At 44.0% G+C, this 20,512-nt stretch overlaps 1 protein-coding gene across 1 annotated transcript in view; it reads right to left on the bottom strand.

Annotated features, from left to right (window-relative positions):
* Positions 1-3,679: 3,679 nt before the first annotated feature.
* Positions 3,680-20,512, bottom strand: part of tnfsf10l (TNF superfamily member 10, like) — a 56,138-nt gene continuing 39,305 nt past the window's right edge. Inside the window, exons 3-7 of the mRNA XM_041965347.1 lie at positions 8,048-8,084; positions 7,844-7,951; positions 6,486-6,649; positions 5,903-6,013; positions 3,680-5,817 (exon numbers count right to left, since the gene is read on the bottom strand). Of these exons, the coding sequence (XP_041821281.1) occupies positions 5,632-5,817; positions 5,903-6,013; positions 6,486-6,649; positions 7,844-7,951; positions 8,048-8,084 (606 nt within the window). The 3' untranslated portion in view covers positions 3,680-5,631. The remainder of the gene's footprint in view (positions 5,818-5,902; positions 6,014-6,485; positions 6,650-7,843; positions 7,952-8,047; positions 8,085-20,512) is intronic.

Genomic DNA, 20,512 nt, shown 5'->3' with positions numbered 1-20,512 from the left:
GCTACATGCTATTCCACTGATCCACAGTTGGTGATGCTAACGTGCCAGGAAACGAAACTGTGCACCCAAAAACAAAATCAAGCATAGATGTAAACAATAGATGTTAAAATTTAGCTAAAAATGAAAGTATTAGACACAAACCTTTGCTCTCAGCTACATGTTTACCACCATCTTGTGGCTGGTCGGCGGTGTTTTTCCACCCTCTCCGAGGCCGAAGCAAGAGAAACTGTTGCTTTTGGACAAGCGGCCTGTCAAACTGAAACGAGGCTAGGAAATATATAATTATGTTGAGCAAGCCGCACTATTTTCAAAATATAAACACAGCACGGATCTTGGATGGAGCTCGTAACAGAACGCAGCTGGAAACTGGTCTCAGGGCTGATTTATATGAGGTTTAGGGCTCGCGGCACTTCACAGTAACTGCTCAGTATCTTTCTTCGGGTCTAATGATGGACAATCTGTCCCGCTCGCGGTCTGGCAGCTTCCAGTGTGGCGCTATAATGTGGACATGCAGTTCAAAAGGCACCTTCGTCCAAAGCCATTTTCAAGCACAAGACAAACACACATGATTACACAGAGTCGAGTATTTTACATAACGATGAGACGTGGGCTTTATTCTGCCATACAAACTGCCAAAGTCAGCAGTATTGGGCTGTTTTCGTCTTTGAGAGCGTAATTGATTAAGTCGGCCTTGTACTGGATTCACAGCAGACCGCTAACAAAGTGTTGGTTTCAAATGTCAAACACACACACACACACACACACACACACACACACACTCTCCCTGACTCACATACATGACATGACTCTCCTGTAGGCCGTTCGTCCAGCTGATCTGGTTTTAATTGGGTGATTAGTTGCATGTTTCGGAGCAGCACTTGCATGAAGAGTCTAACTTGATCACCTCGGTTGCATAAATTGTGTTTGGGCGCCACGGTTGCTCAGCGGTTAGTAAAGAGGTCCCCGGTTCGGACCTGACCTGACTGGCTGGAAAGGCTTGGTATGGTTTGAATTTCCTCCTGTTTCTGCGTCGCTTCTCATGTGAATTCAGCGCAGTCAGAAAGCACAGGGACACATTTTTGGCGCGTTGACGCTGAATTTGAAGTAAAATAGTGACATATAATGAAAGCGCTGAGTCTCAGCTTTAATTTGAGGGTTGGAATTGTTACCATTTTTATGCACAGCCCCCAAATTTCAGGGAATCAGGGGCTGGAAATAATTAGACCAGTTAGCATAAACCAAAATGAAGTGCATTTATTAAATATTAATGAATATTCTCTAAAGCCTCTGAGTGTCTTGGTGATGCTCCGCAGCTTCACTCGTGTTCCTGTCAGTGGCTTTTTGCCTTCATTCTGGTCTTCTGCAGTGAAACACTCCGACACTGTTTGGGTGGACATGGATGCAAACACCCACCAACACCAATAAAACGGAAATTTAGCAATTTACCCCCTTACTCTTGTTTCATTACAAACTCAACCGATGTGAGTACACAGACAAAGACATCTTGCTTTTTTATGACTGAATTATTCACTATTCTAACGGCAAATAAATTGTGAACTCTGGTCTTTATGCTGCAAAATGCAGCCTGATTTAGTTTACATGTGTCCAATTATTGAGATGCCTTGACGACATGGTGACACGCTGTGTAGACAGACTTTTATGTGTTTGAGAATAAACAGAGCCTGGCATGAAAGCAGCAACCCATCGCTTTTGAATTTATGATTAGAAAGTAAAGTGTTGTGACACTTGTGTTGTGCAGTGAGCAAACTCTCTCTGCAGGGCGCTGCAAATGAAAGACATTCGAACTCCAGAAACGCAATTAATCAACCGGCGGGAGGTCGGAGGAGTCGCGCTGCCTGCGGCGAAGCCTCAGGAACCGCAGAGAGCTCTGGCTGTCTCCAGCGGAGCGACTGCGTCCCGGTGACAGCTGACTCGCAGACGGAGTCATCTGCGTTAAAATGTATGTAATTTAACGATCAGCTCCCAGCCCTCGACATGAAGCAGCGTCTTTCCCATTCAGCATCTTGTAACCCTGACCCACTTGAGAGGCCTTGACCCCCAGGTTGGGAACCACTCATCTAGATTACCAGTGTTTGTAAAGCATTTAAATGACTGCATGATTGCGTGAAGGTCGTAACGACATGTTGAAACAGACTCATGGAAACAATGGCTAATTATAACTTACAAGATTTTTTTTTAAGCACATTTGATATGTGCAGCTGAGATTGGAGACCAATGACGTCGCAGAGGGGTTATGAGGCTGCACTGGACAAATCAAATGGAGGATCTTGCTCAAACTTTGCATGTTTTTCCTCCTTTTTTTGGCCTTTTCAGTCCAGATTACGCTGCATATAAACAGTGCGGGCCGCTGGTCGTTTTGGTGGAAGAACGCGGGACAGTCGGCGTTGTCGCTGGTTTCTGCGAGTCATCCTCCAGCCAGAACTGCAGTTGATGTTGAACCGTGTGATTTATGTTCTTCCTGAAACATCTGCGCATGTTGGTGGACACAAATCTTTCTGTTCGGTTTGTCCACTTGTTGCGGACGATGACAAAACCGTATTTACTGCGGTAAGCAGTTGAGAAATGCCACACTAAATTTCCACATACACGGAGAAAGTTCAAATATTCGTTTATTTTCTTAGCAACAATGTGCTACACATGTTCACAGCTACAAAACCGTCCTGTACAAACACGCCAGCACAGACACATTCAATGCAAAGGTTTTCCCAGTTGGCCGTCATCATCGCCGGGCCGGGTTTCAATTAACTGACTGCTTTGATTGGAGTGCAAGAAAGAAAAAGGCCACAGATTTCCCCCTGGATAATAAACTGAGTTCACAGAGGGAGAGCGAGCTTGGCTTGTCCGATGCCTCGGTGGGCCCAGAGAAACGTGGCCTGGTGCGTGCCACTCTGCGAAGGAAGCGGCTCAAACAGCAATCAAACACAAAACCAAACCTTCCTTCAATTTTGTGCTTTGCACAGAAAAATAAACGGGATGTGTTGTGTTTTCATAGCGTTCCCGACAAACCGACGGTAGAAACGTAATCTCGCAGGGATTATCCACACAGGTGCGTGTGAACCACAGTGCCAGAGGGACGGGCTTAGCCTGAATGCCGCCTCGTTAAAAGTGTGTCAGTGTGTGTGTGTAGGCGTCTAAATCCTTTTCTCTCAGGGAAAACAAATCAAAGGTTGAGCACACAAACAAAACAAAACAAAAAAAAATCTGCGTGTGTACGTTTGCCTGACCTCGTTTTATGGAGGTCAGCCATGTGAACCAAGCCCTTTGAGCAAACACGTCCTGCAAGTGCACACTCACACCATCACACACTGATCACTGACAGCTACCAGACGGCACAGGGAGGCGGGACGGCTCTGGATGTGACGCTGATGATGTGTGTCTCCGCGGAGCGCAGATGAGCCCGGATGTGGCGCGAGGTGATGTGTGTGTAGGGAAAAATGTGTGTAGGGGTTGAGTCAGTGCTGGGTAGCACATGGTTTATGTCTGCACATATTCTCTCTCGGCCTTTCCAAATCTTTCTTTATGCGCGTCTGTGTCCTGTCACCAATTCTGGTCTGTATTTTCTTAAAATCCAACTTAACTGTGTTTGCTTGATGAGCCATTTTGCTCAGGGACGCCGTGCTCCAAGTGTTTCCAGCTGCCATGCAGTATCAGAATTGTGCAAAAGGTTTGCATGTGTTTATGTGTACGTGTCAGGTGGCGTTTATCTCCTGGTCAACAGTGTGTCTGAAAGTACAATTTCACCATGATTTTAACAGTTTCAGCACTAATACACCAAATTAATTTTGTTTTCTTGAGAGCAACTTCTATCTTGTTAACTGACTATTTCTATTTGCTGTCCTGCCAAGAATAAGATGAGTCTGATACCACTCTCATAACTGTCCATTACATGTGAAGCTACAGCCAGGAGACAGTTAGCTTAGCTTAGCACAAACAATTGAAACAAGGCAAAACAGCTAGCCCGACTCTGTCCAAAAGTGGCTAAGTCCTCCTGCAGGCTAACTCTTTCCCCTTGCTTCTAGCTCTTGTGCTAAGCTAATTAAAGCTGCATTATTGATTAATATTCTTGGCAAGAAAGCCCAAAAGACCCCAAATATCAGACCTTTTCTTTCACGTTAATCTCACGTTCTGCGCTTTAGTAAGGTAAGTCTCGCTCTCTTTCATCATCCAGGTGTTATTTTAGTGTTTTTGTGGGCCTCAATATTGCTGCAACTTGCAGTTTTTGGTTAATGACGACACTCCAAAGCAGCTGATTTTGGTGATTTGCAGGAGAAATGATGTCTTGGTTCAAACTCAGCTACGTTTGGAGCTAAAAGTCAAAATTATCTCATACATCTGGGTGTTTTTTTTGCATGCGTGTCCCCACACACTGTCCGTCTGCTGTTTTCTGGTTAGTTGCTTAAGTGAACCTTAAAATCTGACTGAACGCAGCTCCACAGGGTAGACAAGAAGGACAAGATAGATCAAATTCTTTACATGAAAAGAGGCAGAAAGATCACAAGGGAACGCGAGAGAGAGGGAGAAGAGAGAGATCAACAACAGACTGGTCGGGCTGCATACCACCCTCAGCCTCTTTCTCCCTCGCTTTCCTTTCATCTTCCTCTTCGGGGCTCATTGTTATTGGCATTTACGAGATTTCTCCCTCTCCCTCCTCCTTGTTTTCATTCCTCCTTTCCTTGCAGACTCCTTTGTTCAAACGGCACTCTGTAGTGTTTCTCAATAGTCTTATTACTGTATCCAGTACAAAGAAGCAATCCTTCTCCTCGGAAAAAAACGTCCTTGCATATAAAGCCCACAGTTGTGGTGTAGAGTCCAAGTGGTTTTTAGTCCAGTCAAGGTAAAATACGCATGAATTACTTTTAAAATCACCACAGTTCATTGCTTAAATCTCATATGTACATTACTTTCATGGCACGCTTTAAAAAAAAATAAGTTCTACAAATTCTTTGCTTTGGTTTGATCATTTTTCTCTGCTACGATTTCACCGTCCTTCCTCACATCTTCGATGCAGAGGATTGAGTTTTTATTGCAGGTACATTCTTCGGTCTGGAGTCCAAATCCAAGGGTCCGATTGCTTCCCGCAGAAAGGCCGCTGACGTGGGAGATACGCTCAGATTCGTGGGTTAATTTGGGGCACAGGCAGCAGGGTGGCCTAAATTTTTTTGGGGCGATTCTCGTCTAACAGGAAGTTTTTAAATGTTTTTATGTGGTTTACTTCTCTTTTTATGACATCCAAAAGGCACTTTCCTTCCCCAAGAATCAACGGAAAATCAATATCCTCACATTTATTTTTGCATGATTGCACTTCTGTCTTTTCATATCTTGATCTTGATTGTTTGGTTTCACTTAGTGGAGAGTAAGGAAGACAAATCCACTCTTTCTTTTCCATTTCACCCCATCCTGTTGCAGCGTTCTCTCAGGTGAAGCCTTCAAACCCTCATCCTTCCATCCTTCAGTGTATCCACCCAAGCGAACATTGAGGATCCAGGCCAACGTCCCACGGCTCTGTCCTAATGACCCTTTTTCCAATCAACGGATATTCGAAGTCTCCAGCCCACCCATTTATCTGTCCATCGTCCCATCTGATCCTCTTTTTCTTCCATCCTCTTCCTCTCAGAGGTCCAGGCGGAAGGCGCCGAAGTAGCTCGAGGAATCATCTGCGTTGACCATGGTCGGAGAGGACACAGAGACGAAGAGCTCGTCGCCGGCCCTCAGCTCGAACAGTCCTCCCTGGTAGACAGAGTGGAGGGCGTACTCGGCATCTGGAGCCCAGCACTTTGTTCCCACCCCCTTCAGGAGCTGCGGACACGTGAGAATGAAGACGTTTAATCGCGTGTATCAATCAACATGAGCACGCTGTTTCAAGTGGAGAGGGATGATGTACCTGTATGGGGCTTGGGTAGGAGGTTTTCTTGTAGACACACTGCACCAGCTGGTGGCTGACGCTGCGCTGGTCTCCATCACTGGCTGCTGGAGACGGGTAGCGAAAATACACCTGGAGGGGGGGGGCAGAGCAGAGGAGGGACGGAGGATCAGAGTAATGCAAAGTGTTAGGATTGTTCCACTCATGCTGTTAATGTGTGAGGATTAATGGCTTCTCTCTGTCTGATAGCATGATGACATGATTTTTGGGCAATTTATAGACCAGAAATGAATGAATTAGCCTACAAAGCTAACTGAGATAAGACAGGAAAATTCTCATTATTTGCGGCTTTACTTTTGAACAGAACATCCACCAATGAAGTGGGATTAAATTACATTTGCAAATGTGAAACTAGTAAATATCAATTGAATAATAATAAATGAAATAATATAGGTTCACTTTTCCTTGAGATGTGTCGCCATAACTATCATCACTTCATCACCTCAGCAGTAAAAACACAAAACCTGATTTATAGGCAGCTGAAACCCCCGTGCAGAAAGAATTCAATATTAATGAAATAGTTGTGAAAGTACAGTCTGATCACCTGTGAGTACAGGTAGTAACGCCCATCCTGTGGCACTCGCAGCTTCCCATTGGTCAGGGTCATGTTGTGCAGGTGAGCACCAAAGCTCTGATTGGCCCACGAGCGGACCACGTGGCGACAGGACTGGTGGAGACCCGGCGTGGGGATCGGGTAGGGGGGGAACCCTGTTGGCGAGAAGAGTCCAGGGTGGGATTAGTGCAGTGCGCAGCACCCCCCTAACTTTGCATGACGCGTCCTTTTCAGCTGCAAGTCAATCAGCATTTTCTGTGTCTTTAAAAGTCAAGGCGGCGCCTCATTGTCTCTTGGCTGGTTCTGAGCCAGGCGTTAGTCAGTAGCCAGCAAGTCTTGGGCTTTCCTTCCACATTCAACAAGGATCTTTTTCCTGTGCATGCATGCATCACTTCCTGCCTCCCTACTTCACGCGGTCACCATTCACGTGCACGTCTGCATATTGTGTAGGAGCAGCATACTGCAGAGAAGTTTTGACTGTAGGTGTTCCTGCTGCAGGACGGTGACTTCTCTGTCACATGTGGGACCTGAACCTGTGTGTGTGTGTGTGTGTGTGTGTGGTAATGCTCTGGCTCGGCTAACGCGCCATTGTTGCCTTCACATTTGTAAGATAGTGGTTTATTAGAAAACAACATCAAAGGTCAACCCTCAAAGACTCTTGCTTCCTTATGAGAAATCCAGGCTGAATGTGCAAACCTCACCCTCTCCTCCTTCTTCCCCACATACACACACACACACACACACACACACACACACACACACACGACTTCATCTTTGCCCTTTGTCAGCTCTATGGAAATAACATCACACAGCCTTTGCCAGATTGTCGACACCCATCGGCTTGCACGCCAGCCTCAGATGAAACAATGCGACGGTCTGGATAACACGCACACGAAGAACACGGCCCAACTTCAAATTCCACGTTTAATGACACGCATATGTTCATCCTAATTCTTATCTTTGACAGTGTCCCGATAAAGAACTTCAACGGCTGCGTTCATTGATATATTACTCACTGATTCAGCTCGTGAAAGCTCTGGCACACAGGAAGTGACATTTATCTGAGGAACATTTGTTCAAAGGAGCTGAATCCTTTAGTGTGCACAAGATCAGTAACTTGTGTCCTAATGCTGCTATAGCTTCTTAGCCTGCACTTATATTAACGATTAAGGGTTTTTAAAGGTGCATTGTGGGAATGAGCCCGCTTTATTTCTTATCATTTTGATTTATGGCTTCAGCGCACGAAACGTCGCAGCTGTCATAAACGTCTAATCTCGAAATCGATGATCCACACACTTCCTGAAGTCCTTGACCCAAAGCGATAATCTGAGCCCCGCCAGGTGCCTCACCTTGAGAGCTGCTGTCTCTGAGGGTCAAGTGGGCCGATGGCCTCTGGGTCACCGAGGTCATGAACTTCGACCCCGAGTCGTTGAAAGTGCGAGGCATGGTTCTGGCCTCTGAGGGAGAGAGGGAACGGAAAAAATGTCAGGAACGACTTCGTGGCGTTGTTGTGTGTGTGTGTGTGTGTGTGTGTCTCGTAGAGAGATACTCACCTATGAAGGTCTGTTTGGAGATGATGTTCTCTGTCACCTGAAATATAGCGAGGAAAAAAACCATCAATAACAGTTTACATTAGACTGCCGACCTTACAGTAAAAACGATGTGAAACATTTGCCTGTCCACCTGTATGGAGATAAATGATGATGTTTTAAGCAGTTATTCACAAGTATTTATTTCACTTTTAGGAGTGTGAGGTCAAATATTAACCCGTGAATGTTCTGTTTGTCCTTTGCTGTGATGGTTGTGAGTGTAGCCGTGCGCACCGAAAAGCCTCTAATAAACATTAAACAGGTTGTAATTTATTCATTAGTTCCAGAAACTCCAGTCAGTTTTATTCACGTCGCCCCAAATCACAAATTCCTTCCTGACAACCTCCTTAAACAAAAATCAACCACATAAAATCCACTCTGGTGTAAAAACAGATCACGGCAGAGCGAATGCTGTAGATGACGTCATGTACGAATCACAGTGTGGAAAATCAGTACAAAGCACTCAAATACTTAATATACTTCTCATGATATTACATTAATATATTCTGTTACACATTATATTATATAGTATATTGTAGTATGTCCTTTTATAATCCACTATACTGATACTGTACTTATTATATATATATATATATATAATATACTTACTTACCAGTAATATATATATACTTACTTACTACATATCATCCTCTTTGCTATATCCTTGAATGTTGCATTGTTATGCTCTCATCATTACATGTCCCATAATACTTTGTTATATTTACATTATTATATCTAATAACTGCACTATTATACCACATATGCAGTTCAGTGCATAATGCACTACATTATATCTGGATATTAATAATCAACTGCAACTATAATTACATAATCATTACTATGCTCCAATCACACCACATTGTCACTTTGCTGCTGCTGCTTATTGAGTTTGATTGCATTGCTGATGTTGTATCTTAATCAAACAAAATACTTTATCTAATAAAAAAGGTGAACAAAAAAGGTCTTCAAATACAGTTTCCATGTTTCAGAGTTACACAGCAAGCACGGTCGAAAAACTGTACACATCCGTGCTGGTCTAAAATCCTTCTGGCTCTTTCCACCGTGGTTTCAGTTCTGAAGTGCGTCAGCCGTTACGCACGCTATCAAATTAAAAGTCACGAATCTAAATGACTGTTAAATTACATCTTCTTCCTGAAATAAACAAACTAGAAATTACAAAATAATAAATATATGAATTCTTATGTTGCTTTCAAATTATATTATTAATAATTCTAAATATTAATCATGGCTAACACTATTTAATCTGCTCTTATTTTAATTTAAATTAGTTTCTTTATTTCCCTGCAGCTTTTTATTTGTATACAGTAACTTATACATTTCTCCTATAGGGGATGAATGAACAATTATATTATTTTAGAAATATATTAGTCAGTAAATATTAATGTAGTAATTTAAAAAGTACACTCAGGCAGAGTTTAAAAGTCTAAGTAAATACCATAAATAATATTTACAGTATTTCCTTCACAAGCTAGACTTAATAATGTTCAGCTCTTATTTTGGAGCTGAAGGTGAAATCACATTGAAATGAATCTAAAATTAGTTTTCTTTCACGCCACACGTGTCTCCACTCTGCAGGCTTTTACTGTTCAGAACGACCTCCACAGAGTTTGACTTGAAGTTGGGGGACAGACCACGTCCCCCCCCCCCACCGCTTTCTTCCATCATCGCCGTAATAAACTAGAAACCTCGACAGCTCACGTCTCCTCTTCGTCCCGTCTCTGCTTTATTTCCCCTGCTCCTCTGTGCCATCCCCCGCCCCCAGCAAGCGGCCTCCGTTTCATCCCCACAGATGTAGACGCACACACACACACACACACTCTTTAATTCTTCTTCTCTCACATCCTCACTCACCAACGCCTTCTGAACCAACTGTTGCACCTTGATTTCGTCTTTCCCACTTTGTAAATCAAGCCTCAGTCGCTCTTTTTCCATGTTCTCTCAGTCGTATATCTTTCCCTCTGTTCTAACATCCTGCCTCTTCTCATCCTTCCACTCGCCTCTTCATCACCCGTCATTCATAAATCCTTTTCTCTCTCTGCTTGCTGACCTTTCACCTCTTTCAACTGTCTCCGTCTTACTTCCCCCCCATTCTCACGTTTTTCTCGACGTCTTTTGCACGACATCGCTCCTCCTTCCCCTCTCAGCTTTTCTCTCCGCCTGTTCGCCTTTTAACCGAAAAGCTCGCATGTTGAATCCCCCGTTAGCTGGCAAGCGGCCCGCCTCGAGGCAAGGCGCCGTGCCCCCCTGCGGTACAAATGCCCCTGATTAATTTGCTGAAATGCCACAAAATCCTGAGCATGATTAATTTCTCCAGTGTTTTTTATGGTCATCCAGCTTTAACTGCGGTGTTATTCTTGGCAGTTGGTGTGTTTCTCCTGCACCAAACACTCAACCCAACCTGCAAATTGGACATGATCGCTCTGGGGTTTGGCGTGTGTGTGTGTGTGTGTGTGTGTGTGTGTGAATGGCAAGCACTGGGCCCCACGCTTTTGTGTACACTATATACTCTAAGGGGAACCCAATACAGTAAAAGTACAGAGCGTTGACTCGGCCGTGCTAGCTCGTCTCGCTAGGCGTAGCATGCCTGTCTCGGCCTCACGTTCCTCATGTCCCAAAAGCAGAAAATTACCCGCACACCCACACGCACTTACAGAAAGAGAGAAAATTGCCAACAGACTTTCTGCCCGGCATATGGCACGGTGTTTGTCATCCGCTTGGACCCAGCGTGAACTGCCAGGTCAGGGCGACTTCGGAACAGCATGTTTTCGATACACAACTTCAGCGTGTCTGCTGTCTTTGACGGCTAAAGGCTCACTTGGGAATCTAATGGATGGCTGAAGAGTGAAATCAGCTACAGTGGCTGCGTGCATAATTGATGTGCACAGCGGTGGAAGCCCCCGACGTCAGCGGCGTGATTTAAGGTGAAACGCCACTGCCTTAGATCGTTTACTGTGTTTCCTTACCGTTCGCGTCTGGTTTGTATTTTCTAACACATTGTATGTCGTTCGTACATTTACAGTTTAAAATGAACAGCTAAGAGGAAAAAGAATAACGTGACAATTAAGGTAGTGAGGAGATTTATTTTTGAGGAATGATTTCCTGAAAGGTGGGGTTAATTGGCGAATGCTTGTCTGTCTGGGTGTGTCGGCCTTTTGATAGACCGCCTGGGATCGGCTCAAGCCGCCCGTGACCGTCGAAAGAAACAGAAACAGAAACGGGTCAAGCTGATGGATGGATGGATGGATGGATGGAGAAGCAGACTTCCATAAAGCTGTAGAAACAGCACACTCTTGGCTCTACAGGTGTTTCAGTGTGATAAATTTGAAATCAAAGGATCCGGCGGGTGCTTTTCATCTTGCCCTCTTTGGACGATTGCAGCTTGAAGTCATTATTCTGCCCTTTAAATAAATATGAAAGGTCAATTATGGCTAACACCAAGGGATAATCCCATGTAACAATAGCTTTGGGTTGTTGTTGCACTTTGCTAATGACAACAGCATGCATTGAACAAAACCAAGAGAACAACCTTTCAGCGATCTGATCCCATTCATTAGAACTGGGTTATTTGGACCATGTGGTTCCAGCCTCATGCTGCTCTTACATCCATGGGAACAAGCATAGAAAAGAACCTCCTCACCGAATAATAACAACCCAAACGATAACTACTGGCAGCAATTACTCATGTCGCTGGTTCCCACTATAATCTACAGTGAAGTGAGGCCTAGCTCGTCTTCAGCCAAGTTGACCGTTGGCCTTTGGGCTTTGCGTTTGCGGCCTCGCCATTATTTCCAATAACTTCTGACTGCCATGTTTGTTATATTAGACAGGTCCGCGTTACCCGGGTCATTATTATTTCTTTCTTGGCTGCAGTGAGCAGTATGCGGGATTTGGCTGCAACAAAGGAGTGGGAGTTTTAGCCAATCTGTCGTCTTTTTTTTCCTGTCGGCCTGGCCAAAATGGGCTCCCTGGGCGGTTGAGACCCTTTTATTCTGTCAAGCCAGTCAGATATGCCAGTTGTTTAAGCACCAGCACTGTTGAGACATACATTTACAATTAGTCAACCCTTTTTCACATTCCCTCCTCTGCTCACCTGAAATGATTTAATCCGTTTTTATTACATTAAACCTCTTATTTAAGGATGAATCTTGGTGATTATTTCCATAGGTGCTTCTCATTTACGAGAGACCACAGAGAAGGGCTGAAAAGGTCATAAACATGGTTAGGGTTACGCATACCTGCCTGTGGGGCACCAAGATGGCCTGTGATAACATTAAAAAGGGGCTCCTGTGGCTTTACTTGCCCTTTACTCTTTCTCCTGTCAGCAAACATGTTAAGTGAGCCATCAATATCCCCAGCTTGCCTTTTTTTTCATACTCCAGAGGCCTCAGAGATTTGATGCGACATGCCTTCCTTTCCCAGCTGCATCATTAGCCAGTGGTGGAGGTGTGAATGCTGCTCATCCTGCAGGAAAGTCTTATGTGTTTCTTGCAAACTCATTCTGTTGCAGAAATGAAACCAAGATGTAACATTAAAGTCAACCTCAGCTTTATAACCATACGCGTTAAAAAACAGCCAGAACTTACTGTACATCTGACTAACCCCATGTGGAGTAAAGACTTCTGGGCCTGCTTCCTGCCACCAGGAACTACGCCATGTTTATGTGTTTGTGGGCTTCGCCCTTAACGAGTGTTTTAACATTTGTCACGTGGTGGTTTGCTGTGAAACATTAATCTACTTTCCATGTTAAGCGGGCCGCTTTTGTTTCCAGTAAATCAGCCCGTAGACTTTGATGTGTCGAGCCGCAGAGTTCGAGTTCAGCATGTCCTCGTGTGTGTGCATGCAGGCTCGCCCGACACCGGGGCACCGTCGGTGCACGTTTCTGCAGGTTTTGGGGCAGTCTCTGACAGCACAAGTCTAAAAAAAACCTTTCCAGCTGCAATAACAACAACAAGAGTCAAAACTCTCCTCTTTCGCACTTTTCAGGACGGCCAGAGAGACAAAAAGAGTCTGATTTCTTCATATCATACTTTGTCTGGCCAAAAGCTAAAAAAAGGAGCCATAAATAAGAGAAACAGATGGGGGGGAAAAAATGAAAGATTACTGTACAAGTGAGAGAAATAGAGAGTAAGGAAACACGGTGAGAGTAAATCCTTACAAATTCTTTTCTGGCAGTTAATCCACTTCATGCCTCCTGCTGCAGTTGTGGCCACATCCAAAACTACTACTACGACCAAATATCACGTATCCAGTGTTTCACTGCAGCTTGAAAAGTGCACTCCAGCGATTTAGACACTCCCAACTTTATTTGGAGGATAATTAATGAAGGAATGATCAAACTTGAAGCGTCAGAGGCTGAGTTAACATGACTTTTAGTCTCTAGTTTCAAGTGCCGAGCTGCAAAACTGCCGGATCCTACACCTCCCACAATGCAACTCAGCAGAGCCTTTCCTCTAATGAGACCCTTCGTACTTGATACCACAAATGCCGATTCTCTATTAAAAAGACTAAAAGTGCACAGCCATGCTATATGAAGCTGTGTTTGCCATCTTAGATCAGCAAGTTAACATGCTAATATTTGCTAATTGGCTCTAAACACAAAGTTGTAAATCAAAGTATCGGACAAATTGAAATTTCGACCTGATGCTGATACAGGATGAATAGTCTAATGTCAATCCATCCAACAGTGGTCAAAACACTAATGTCAACTTCGTGCTGGTGTTACCGTAAAAGGAATCATTAAAAGTGCAGAGGATCCACCCTCTGGGGACCATGAATGTCACATTTCATGATATTTCCGACTGGACCAAACTGGTGGTCACGCCGCCAGCGAGACTAAAAACATCAGGTCTCGATCCATTTTCGATATCACAGAATGGTGATAAAATTGGTGGAGCGCCCCTTTAACGACCGACAAGGGCAACTAGCCGATTAGGGTGCAGCCAGAAATAACCACGCAAGTTGATGTGAGGGCCCAAGCATGCAGAGTGAGACCGCACTGCCAAAAATCAGAGGTTGGTGGGGGGGGGGGGGGGGGGAACCAGAGAGCGAAAGATGACGGACAATTATGGGAAACAAGAGAAGAAGAGGAATGAGTTGGAGAAACACAGAGGAGAGTCAGAGTGGAAAAAAATAGGCCTGAAAGAGAGGACTGAGAGAGGAAAAGGAGATCGACAGAGGGACAAGTATGCACATGAAGGAGCGTTTCTTCTGCAGATTAGTGGTAGCTGCAACCCAATACTTTAATATGCTGCTCAACCCAGACAGGCCCGGACTTGAAATGTGTGTGTGTGTGTGTTTGAGTGTGTGTCGGCAGTGTGTAGTCCTCTGAGCTACAGCGACAAACTCTTATCAGCTCTAATCTGGTCTAAGAGGCTGCTCATTCCTCGCTGTGTGTGTGTGTGTGTGTCGTCCAGCTTTGTGGGCTTGCAAATGGGATTTTTGGGAAGTGTCGAGCAAGAAGCCACAGCGGCCAGTTGAGTAGATGTGCACCAAAGATGGAGACGAAACACCTAAATGTTTGTGTGTCCGATGGCCAGTGTTGCTCCTTAAAGCTGCGCCCATGATTAATAAGTAACTCAGACTTTGTTTAAAGTGTTTAAAGCCAGATTGGTATGTAGATTTGGAGAAAGAGGAATGTACACAAAGGTTTTTTTTTTTTTCTTCTTGCTCTGGCCTGGTCAAAGGGAGCTGTTCTGTTTAAGAAAAAGACATCTGGCCTTCCAGGAAACTGGCACCAGCCCGAGAGTGATAATTTAAATTTCCCAGTTGGGTGTTTTCACGGGGTCCTTCTACTGTATATTTGGCTTCATTCAAACCAAACACCTCTGCGGCCACAACCTGTCTACCTCTGCAACGTCTCACTTTTCTTTTTCGCAACCTCTTTCCTTTCTAAAATCTCCTCCGAGCCAGGCCAGTAATTGAATCCTGACACGGTAAGCCCCGGGGAAACTGTACCTCAGGTGGTTCTCCACGCACACTTCTCCATTCATAAAGCATTGTATGTCGAATTGTCTGCTTCTCTACTTTGGCCTTAAAACAATATTCCAGCATTCTAGTGTCCAACGAGGCTCCAGAGCAAGCACATAGTAGAGAGTCAAGCAATGATTATTTTGCTATAAATCAGTAATCTATTGAGTCTAGGCCATCAGAAAATACTGTAAAAAAGCCAACTGCAGTTCCCCAGCAGTCCAAAACCCAAAAGATATTCCATTTAAAATGATAGAAAAAGGAGAAAAACAACAAATCTTCCCATGAAGGAATTTGGGACCAGCCAGCGTTGGTATTTTTTGCTGAAACAAATAAATGTTGCCGATAAATTAATTGTTCCTGGTTTTAAAGGACTGCTTCACTGGTGTAGTATTGCTCTTCTATCACACTGATGGACCATGTTTATTCGTTAACATAAGGGGGGAAATCAAAGCAGGGGAACCAGAGATATTGTCTTTTGTATTCCCAAACCTTGTGCCTACATTGCCCACAATGCAACTCAATAAAAACCAACAGTTTGGTTGGAGATTTGGGCGTGCTATGCTAGCAGCCACCAATGTAGCCTCGAGCCTTTATCGAGCCTGAAGTGTGGATGAGGAGAGAGCTACAAAGACCTGGTGAGCTCACTTCTTTCTAACTCCACATCCCCAGATTCATTTTCCTTTTCAGTCTTTAATGTTCAGCCCCAAATGATGCTGACTCAAGTGATGACACTTAACGAAACTTCACACAGCCCCCTCTGGAGCCATGAAACACCAGACTTTAGTATGTAAAGTCAGCACAGTTCCCCTTTAAGTAAACAATAGTTTCAGCACGTAATGGACACATGCAGATCACACATCAGATCACCTGCAGTCAAACCACCACCGAAATGGACCATACTATTTTATTTATCAGTGTGGCAGTTCTGATGTACACGTGGTTTCAGGCCGAGATCCTCCAGCATCTCCGTGTGAAACAGTTGTCGAAAGGTTTGAAGGATCGCGGTACGTAATAGTAGACGTCTTCACTGGTTCCCTCACATGATCAGACGGGAGCAGAGCAGAAAGACAGAAGAGCAGTGGGGGGTTTTGAAGAAACAGTCAAGAAAATGTACAGAAATCTGGCTCGCGTTGCTCTTTCACGGCATCTTTAGTAACTTCTTCTCTAGTAACTTCTTTAACTCCTGTCTTACAGAGCCGTGACACCTCATATTCAGCCATGACAACAGGAAGCAGGAGACTTTCTCCTCTTCAGCTCGGCTCTGATCACAGCACAGGTAAATGGAAAAGCTCAACACAGATACAGATTTCTGTGCATTTGCTCAGGTTTGAATATGAAACATGACCTATGATGAAGAAAAAGCAGTACACCTGTTTATACGTGGTGTCCTACAAGCAATGGCTGATTTATAACATCTGTTTACGGTGCTCTCGAAAAGTTGAGTCTGAATCATCGAAACGCCAAAGAACTGAAATTACATTCAAACAAATCAATAATTTATTGATGATGATGATTCATTACTGACTTTTAAGAGTAGTTGGATGAAAATTCTCAGCTCTCACGACTGCCGACTGGAGACTTTCCCGAGCTTTCAGCCACATCTCTTGTTTTCAAACCCAGGTCACATGACTGAACCATCTCCATGACAACTGAGCAAACTCCATCCACGCATGAAGGCCATGAGATGTGGCCGAAATCTCCAGAGAATTTACAGTAAGTGGACCTTTTCCTAAGAATTGGTTTAACTTGCACTGCGGACGTTTTGACCGTTTCTGTCAAACTCACGAAAAAGAATATTTCCTGCACCCGTTTTTCAGGGTTAGTTTAGTGTTATTGTCTTTGTCTGTGGCAAGAAATACAGCCACAGCAGAAAAGAGACTCCAATCGAAGACAGACGTTCAACAGCAAAGTGCTGCACAACAAACGTCACCAGCAACAAGAATTAACAGAGCGACACAGGAAGATCCAAATCTGCAGCTCCGCCATGTCGGCTAATCTCATAATGCGTAAAAATGCAAGATGTATACAAGCACACGGATCTGATATATCAAGCTGAGAGCGATGCCACCAGTCACAGTGCGCATTCAGCACAGTCATCTGACTGTGATTTACTCACTCTGCAGCCCAACAGGAATCTGCCATTAGCGGTTTATCGTCGTGAAACAGCGAGCAGAGGTTTTTATGACAGGTAACGCACCAGTGGCCGACTCGATGCCGGCCTCTGATAACTGACCTGTTTGGTGTGGGAGTTTCCTGCCAGACGAATGTTGTGTACAGCTCAGGAAGCAGTTGACTTCACACACACGAGAAGGAAGAGATTGATATCACCCTTTATTGCCTTTCGAGTTTCGCCGGTGCCGCAGATGAGACTTTGGGTTATTAGCTCGATCGATTTCAGCGCGACCAGAACAAAGAGAGGAAGAAGCTGTTTATACGCAACAAACGCTGCATTAATGAGTCGGTTTTCACTCTGTATGTGTATTCACCTTCCTATACATGTTTGTTTAGTGCTTCTTTCTCTCCACAAAAGACAAACTACTGCAAAACTGCAGTGGAGGAGGTTCTGCTCAGCGGATTAATGCATTAATTCTCTCTCTTTGTCCTCCCGCCCTGTGTTTCTTTATGTCTTTCCACCTCTCCGTCTGTCACACTTAATCTCTTTCGCAACGTGGTTTTAACTCCTAAGAACACAAACAGCATGAAACTAGGCCAGGGGTGGGGTTGTTTTACAGCTTCAGCCTTCTCTTGTTTGGACTCTCAGTGTGTTACGTTTCGTTTCGCAGAAGCAGATACGAATATCGACATCAATACCTGCACGAGTACGTCACGATGAAGACGTGTGGCGCCCTCATGGCGTCTGCAAATATGAGATATGTCAGGTTTATTGGGAGGATATCGCTGATTTATGATTTCTTTTTTTCTGTGTTCTCAGCTTCAAGTATTCAATCTCCTGATGTAGTTTAAGCAGTCCAGAATTTGGGCTAAATTCATCGCCATCCTGGGTGCCATACTGGTGCATACAAGCAGAATCACTGGCCTCCATGACTCCCTGCTATCAGTCACTCTTAGACCTTCGACCTTCTCAGTTGGTGCTGACACACAACAACACAAGGCGCACAGCCTTTACGGGAATGATGTGCGAGGCAAACAGAAGCTTTTATAGGCCCATAGTGCAGAAATAACTGCGACGGCACGTGCTTTGTGCAAAGCACGTGTGATGAATACAGGCGTGCTCTTGAGTACATGTTTGGTTAAATGTGTAATACAGTGATCCCTCGCTATAACGCGGTTTACTTTTCACGGTTTCGCTACTTCACGGATTTGCATCGTGCATTGTGTTCTGCATTCTGATTGGCTAAAAAGTCACTCCGCTTCTTCTCTACCTGTGCGTCAGTAACGTCGCAGTTTAATATGTACACGTACGTAAAACAGCTTGCCAAATTTACATTACGTACGTGCAAATTCTCTTGCAATTTAGAGTTTTGCCTATCACTATGTTCTTCTCCCGAACAAACACAATTTTCTCCCGTTTAATCCAATTACTGGGGTCGCGGTGGGCGGTGCTAATCTCCGCAATTTGAAGCCTTCTGTTCACATCGATGATTAAAATTATTATTTGACAGTACAGTCGAGAAGTTATTTGTTGAAAAAAACGTTTCTAAAGTACTTTTATTTGTGAAACAAATGCTTGAGCCTGTAAAATGGTTTGTTCTTTCTTTTCAATGTATAATAGAGTATTTAATTGTATAATAATTGTAAAAAAAAAAAAAGATTTTGCCTCTCACGGGTTCTTTTTGGAACGTAACCCCCGCCAAAAACAAGGGTATACTGTATTACCACAGGTTATACTTGTTCTGTTTGTGCAGTAGTTTTTGATTCATATTGATTGGTCTAAAGCAATGCTCTTATTTAGCATTATTTCCTTGTGGGCCAGAGAAGAGGTATTTTTGCATTTACGAATGTGGTGAAAGCTAAGATGTAGAGAAGTCTGCAAATCAAAACAAGCTTCTGACCGAGCGCTGTCACGGATCGTGTTGCAGAAGAGAAAAACTTGGATAAGCTTCCCCTGAGGTTTTGATCCACATCCCAGAATAAACCCTTATTCAATGATTGGGACACAAGAAAGCTGCATTTAATTCAACAGAGCACAGGTCTGCCCGCACACCCTGAACGCATCAGTCAGGTTCATTAAAGTACAGTAAAGATTTTTACTCGTCTCATAATTACAAGGTCTTGTTTCCAAGCAACCGTCAAGCTCTCTAGAATAGTAGATATTTTAGTCACTTCAACCACTTCACGGGTCAGCACACGCTGCCAGCTTTACCCCCTCCATAAGTCAACCTGTGATGGTTCTTGGATGTTTTTTCTGCTTTTATTTTCATTTTAGCTCCAGCAGTAGTACAAGTTTATTCAATTCATGCTGTATCTTTGCAGTAGTTTGAGCAACTAATTGAGTATTTTGCATGTGGATCATATTCTAGGTTATGTCTCGTTTTTGACTCGAGTCCAAGTTCCAACGCCAAACAAAAACCAAACAACCCCGGTTCATAACTTCATAACTTCGTGCATTGAGATGACTCCGCCCATCTGCTACATCTGGCAGGTCAACAGAGACGCTGAGAGTTTGGCTCAGACTCGGCTGTTTGTGGTTCACACTGAATTGTCTCTAAAGATGCTAAACAGCACAACTTCCTTTGACTAAACTGTAAAAGAAAAAGAAGAAGTGAGTCTTTCCAAAACCTGCAAGGTGGCGAGGCTCAAACCGACTGTTTAGACTGTCAAAACGGACGCGTTTATCAAACACCCAGCGAGGCTTCAGGCTTTTTGCTGACAGTGCGATGACTTCATCGCAGTTGTGTGTTTATCCTTTTTGTCTCACAGTTGTGTTTATTCCAGCTTTTCCATTTTATCTTTCACGCTGACAGCTGGGGCAGACTGTGGTCCGGGAAAACCGGCGCGCATCTAGGGAACGGTTATAAATAAAAAAGAGATAAAAGGCCGCGCCAAGAAGACGGCGTGGTCAAGAGATGATATTAAACATGAACCCAACACTTTAAGGATTCACAGAAGCTCTTCCTGCAGCCAAGGGTGTTCTGTAGGGACTTTACGTTTCCCCGGAAGGAAATGCAATAAAACCCAATCAACAAAAAAATCCTTGATTGCGCTAATGAAGCCATGACTCCATCAGATATGATGAACATGTCACAGTTTCAGGGTCGCAACAAAGCCGACAGTATGTTTTATCAGCGACAATGTTGGGCCTGTTTATGCCAACAGACCTACTGTTAAAAGTTTTTTTTGAGTTTTTAATGGAAGCTGGAAGCCATGTTTCAACAATGTTTGGTCTGTAGGCTCCATGTCCAAATATGCAGATGCTTGGCACTTATTGACTTGATGCTTCTCATCCTTATTAAGGTTTATCTGAGCAGTGCTGCCTGT

Source organism: Chelmon rostratus, chromosome 23 (assembly GCF_017976325.1).
Source record: "Chelmon rostratus isolate fCheRos1 chromosome 23, fCheRos1.pri, whole genome shotgun sequence".
Classification (NCBI taxonomy): domain Eukaryota; kingdom Metazoa; phylum Chordata; class Actinopteri; order Chaetodontiformes; family Chaetodontidae; genus Chelmon; species Chelmon rostratus.
This window is presented reverse-complemented; position numbering and strand designations above follow the sequence as displayed.